The sequence below is a fragment of the Austrofundulus limnaeus genome, unplaced genomic scaffold (genome assembly GCF_001266775.1).
Source record: "Austrofundulus limnaeus strain Quisiro unplaced genomic scaffold, Austrofundulus_limnaeus-1.0 Scaffold52, whole genome shotgun sequence".
NCBI lineage: Eukaryota > Metazoa > Chordata > Actinopteri > Cyprinodontiformes > Rivulidae > Austrofundulus > Austrofundulus limnaeus.
Window position 1 is genome coordinate 99,138 of NW_013952454.1, and position 4,599 is coordinate 103,736.

The 4,599-nt window shown below is 40.0% G+C and overlaps 1 protein-coding gene across 2 annotated transcripts in view; it reads left to right on the plus strand.

Annotated features, from left to right (window-relative positions):
- Positions 1 to 4,333, plus strand: part of si:dkey-238d18.4 (TBC1 domain family member 15) — a 14,925-nt gene extending 10,592 nt beyond the window's left edge. The window contains exons 7-10 of one of the 2 annotated variants that reach the window (XM_014008674.1): positions 457 to 547; positions 1,019 to 1,167; positions 1,281 to 1,415; positions 3,990 to 4,110. In XM_014008674.1, the coding sequence (XP_013864128.1) occupies positions 457 to 547; positions 1,019 to 1,167; positions 1,281 to 1,415; positions 3,990 to 4,012 (398 nt within the window). In that variant the 3' untranslated portion in view covers positions 4,013 to 4,110. Of the gene's footprint in view, positions 1 to 456; positions 548 to 1,018; positions 1,168 to 1,273; positions 1,416 to 3,989 lie in introns of both variants that reach the window. The other variant, XM_014008673.1, reaches the window with a different exon arrangement.
- Positions 4,334 to 4,599: the final 266 nt, after the last annotated feature.

Here is a 4,599-nt window from a genome sequence, read left to right on the forward strand (position 1 = left end):
ATTATTAAAAATGAAAGAATCTTAAAATGGGTTCTATGACAAATTGGCAACCCAAGGGAAAAAATGTGTCAACTAAAAGACGTGAAGCACCATTTGTCTAGAAATGAAGGAAGAGTTGTTGATCTAACACGATGAGAATTGACTAGTTTTCGAACAAAAACTCAAAGCTCCAGCCACATTTGTCGGAACAGTTGAAGAGTTGATTTGGTTGAAAGCAGCAAACGTGCACAGACAGGTGACACGCTGTGTTCACTGGTGTCTTGTATATTTTATCTGAATAAAGTCAAAGAAAGCTGTTAGTCTTTGCTCAGAGCACTGATAGTAGATCAAGCATGAAAAGTAAATTATATTGTGTTCAGAAAATCAGGCAGAAAAGATCCTGTACATAAGTTGATTAGACTAAATAGGCCTATATTTCCTTTTTTAATGAATTTACGTTTGTTTGCGGTCTTTTAGAGCTGGAAGCAGCCCTGCTGAAAGAACTGGACCCTCCACTCTATGCTCATCTGGTCAAAGACAATATGGAGAGTTTCACATTCTGCCACAGGTAGATCTTTAACATTGTTCTGTATATTTTTAAGTGGGGAGATTATGCAAAATCAAATTTTTTAAGCATTATATCGCGTTATAATGCCATTACCTCACCAAAAACATCCCCAGAGTGTTGCTTTGACTCATTCATGCATGTTTGAGAAATCCTTGACTCTCCCGTGGCCATGTGGAGCTGCCTAAACACTTGCTGGTACAAAGCATCTCCTATTTACCCAAAGCTTCTATCTGGAGCTCAGTTAGCTCCTGTCCCTCTGAGCACCCCTCTCCCAAATCATTGTCATGAAGACGTGCTGAAGTGGGAGTGTCTGAAACGGTAGGAGGTTCCTAAGGAGACAGAGGCCAATTTCTAGGCGTTTAAATAGAGTATGATGCATAAAAATGCATAATACCCCCTCCCCCTTTTTTTAAATTCAGATGATTTGTGAGTTTAGTTCTTTCAGTCCGTGCGTGTCGACCCTGGTCTCAGGTGGCTGCTCCTGGGCTTTCAGAGGGAGTTTGAACACAGCGATGCCCTGCGTTTGTTCGAGATCCTGAGTTGCGACCACCTGGAGCTCATTTCGCAACAAGTTGACCGAGCTCGCCATCAGGAGAGGCTGGCACAGAAATACTGCACAGGTGAACCTCCAAAGTGGGGGCGTGGGGGGGGGGGGGGGGGGGGTTGTAATAAAGCTCTGACTGATTATCATCTGTGTGAAAATGCCTCACGCTGATTTGTCTTCAGAGAACAGGTCGAAGTCAGAGCTGCCGGCGTTCAACACCGACTTCACCTTTGAGCTTTTCATCTGCGCGGCCATCCTGTTGGACAACAGAGAGTCTCTGCTGCAGTGCCACGATGACGTCCAGCTCATCCAGTTTACCAGCAGGTTGTCACAGAACACGTCGCAGAACAGTGGTTCCTGAGCAGGGTGCTCCTTGTTGCATCAACAGAAGAGCTGCGACCGCCTTCCCCACTCAGACATACGCAGAGTACACTTACATGTGTACATGCATGAATGACAAAATAATTACCGTATTTATTCTAGTATAATATGAAAAATTATATCCATAAAGTCATCCGTATACTCGGATCAATATTTTTGCTTATGTATTTTAACTGAAACATCGGCCTCATTCACAAAATTCCAGAGTCTGGAAATGAGACCACGTTGTAAAAAGCAGTTGAAGCGAGCTTACCTCTGACACTCCTTCATGCCTCAGAGCGAGATAGTAACAGATCCAAGCAGGCATCATGATGTAAAAAAAAAAAGAAAAAAGCAGTCCCGCACCTTAGTAATGATAACGAACTAATGGCATTAATGTGCGACCAAGCTGCTCCTGGAACAACAACAAACACATGGTCGGCTGTAATGGCTGCTGTCTACCAGTGTTCTGTAAAAGTTGGTCTACCTTAAAAAAGTTTCCCCACCAGAGGGGGCGCTTGCGAGACACAGAGGATGAGATTGTTGTTGAGTGGGATTCTGATGCCTTTATTAAGAGGAGGAATACCAGAAACCTTTTGATGATACAGATGATGGTGAGCCTGATTTTGAAAGCTTTTGATTCAGCTTCATCCACACTTAGAGCCACATAGCTCTGTTTGTTATATCACACCAGTTAAGAAATGAGCATTGATAAAAAAAAAAAACACATTGATACATTTTGTTGTAGTTACTGTTATACATTTGTTGTTGTTTACCTTTTAGTACATATGTTGTTAAAATAAAAAAACTGATAAAACAGTCAAATGATCATTTTACTGATATGTATAAAGACTTCAAAGGCTGAAAAATCCTGAAGTCCAAATGAAATTAGAGGTAGTATGAGAATTTAATTTTTTATGCTTTTTAAGCTAAAAATAGGAGGGGTCGTATAATCCATGAGATCGTATTATCCACGAATAACTACGGTAAATATTAGGTTTTAGGGAAAAAAATATTTTTTTTGTAAAAATAAACAACCTTATTTATCATTCATACCTTTGTCCAGGGTTGAGATGTCAGAGTGTTTGCAGCAGCTGGTTGCGTTCTTTAAAAAAGAAAATTGTATTTGGCGTGTGCGTAAAACTACCACTGACTAATATTCGGCACCTTGCAATGACTGTGATCAGTGCTACGTGATGGTGACGTATTTTTGTGAACGATGCATTCTCACCAAGCTTGCATGTGAGCCTATTTCATAACAACGGCAGAAGGCGGTGCAGAGCTGCTAACTCTGACACCAGCACTACAAACTTGTTTAGTCACCTGAAACACCGACATAAGCTGGAGTATGAGGAAAGCCAGAAAATGCRGACCAAGGTAACGTCAGCTGCAGCAAACTCTCCTCCAGCAAACAGTGGAAACAGTCCACAGTGCTCTCAGTCAATCTGTCCGTTACAAGCAGCAAAGTGTGTGCGTGAAGGAGATAATGTAAGCTGTGCATGTTAAAGTGAAGAAGTTAGTTTGACTGATGATTAGGCGTGTCCCAAGACCAGTTTCACTCAAACCGGTACAAGTATTTTAGTTTGGGGTACTTGCAGATACCGAGTACTTACTGAGTTAGAACTTAAACATTACACAGTAACTTTAAAGTGCCTGTGACATGCATATCCTTCAAATACAAAAAGTCAAAGAAAACATCTTTATATTTAAGAAAGTTGGAATAATACATACGATTTAACCCATTTTGTCCTTTAACTGGCATATTTTCTTTTGAACTTGGCTCAGCCAAATTGAAACAGGAAGTGACATCAAAGGGGAACTCTTTACCAAAGAAAACTCTCTGGTCTTTGTTTACTGAAACAATATTATTTGAAGTCAGACTCTTCTTCATCTCTTTCTGATAGTGGCTCAAAATAATCTAAAGAAACATCAGATTCTTCTCTACAGTCTGGGTTGTTGGCTGTTGTAGCAACGCTCTGTTCACATGCAGATATTCCCCTTTGACATCATTTCCTGTTACTTCACAGGCAAATACTGTATCTCAGCAACTGTTCATCTCAGTGACATGAAATTTCTTTTGCAATATTTTATCAGTGTCCTCTTTCTAAAAATGCATTCATATGTATTACAAAAATTTGACATCACAGGCACTTTAAAAACACTTTTAATTTAGAACAGTGTAACTCTCCTTCCTTATAGGCCTACAGGCCCTCTGACTGGATCAAATGCACAGCTTGATCAATACTGTTGAAACTTATGACAGTGTTGTCTATCTCTGAAGATGGAATAAAATAAATCTACTGGAAGACATTTTTAGACATACATGTACTATAATGTTAAATGTATAGCAATTTATGCATAACAAAAGTTTCACAAGTCGGCACAAGTTGCCTAAAACATTAGTGTGACAGATTCGAACTTTAGCGCCCCCTATAGGCGAGGACATCCCTCAGGTTGGGAACCGCTGTTCCACAAGATGTATTTATGTCACTACTAAAGGATTTCAATGCCTTAACAAAACCTYCGCTCTGTGCTCAGCCTCCAGGGATCACTGGACCTGAACGACACGCTGAAGAAAGCAGAGAACCATTTCTACAACTACTGCAAGCGATGTGCCTGGGACTATGCTGCTCGCTCTGCAGCGCTCTGTCACAGACAGGAAGACTTCTTCTATCACCTCCGGAGTTTATTTGTTTTAAAGTAACGCCATTAGCTCCATGGCAAAGACGTTCTGAGAGAAATAGTCTGACGGCAGCTGGAACTTGAAAGTAACAAGATATCATTCCTTTGTAGCAAGATGATGCAAACAAAAATACACTTCCTTATTATAAATGTACAGTATTTATTCTATGAACACTATCTAATAAAGCTGTAAGTTATTATTTGTTCTTTTTCTTTAAAAAAAATCTTGAATTTCGTATATATTTTTTTATTCTCAAATGAGCTTCAACTGATGAGGTTGTACAATGTTTAAACAGGATACGGATACGGTCTCACAACAGCTGCTGTTAAAAAAAAAACCCTGCAGTTATATTTAAAGACCAGATGGCACACATGCCAGAGAGTTCTGTGGAACAGGAATAGAGTGGCTCTGACCAGAGACCTTTAAAGAGAAGGGAAATACACACACATACACACACATTTTATA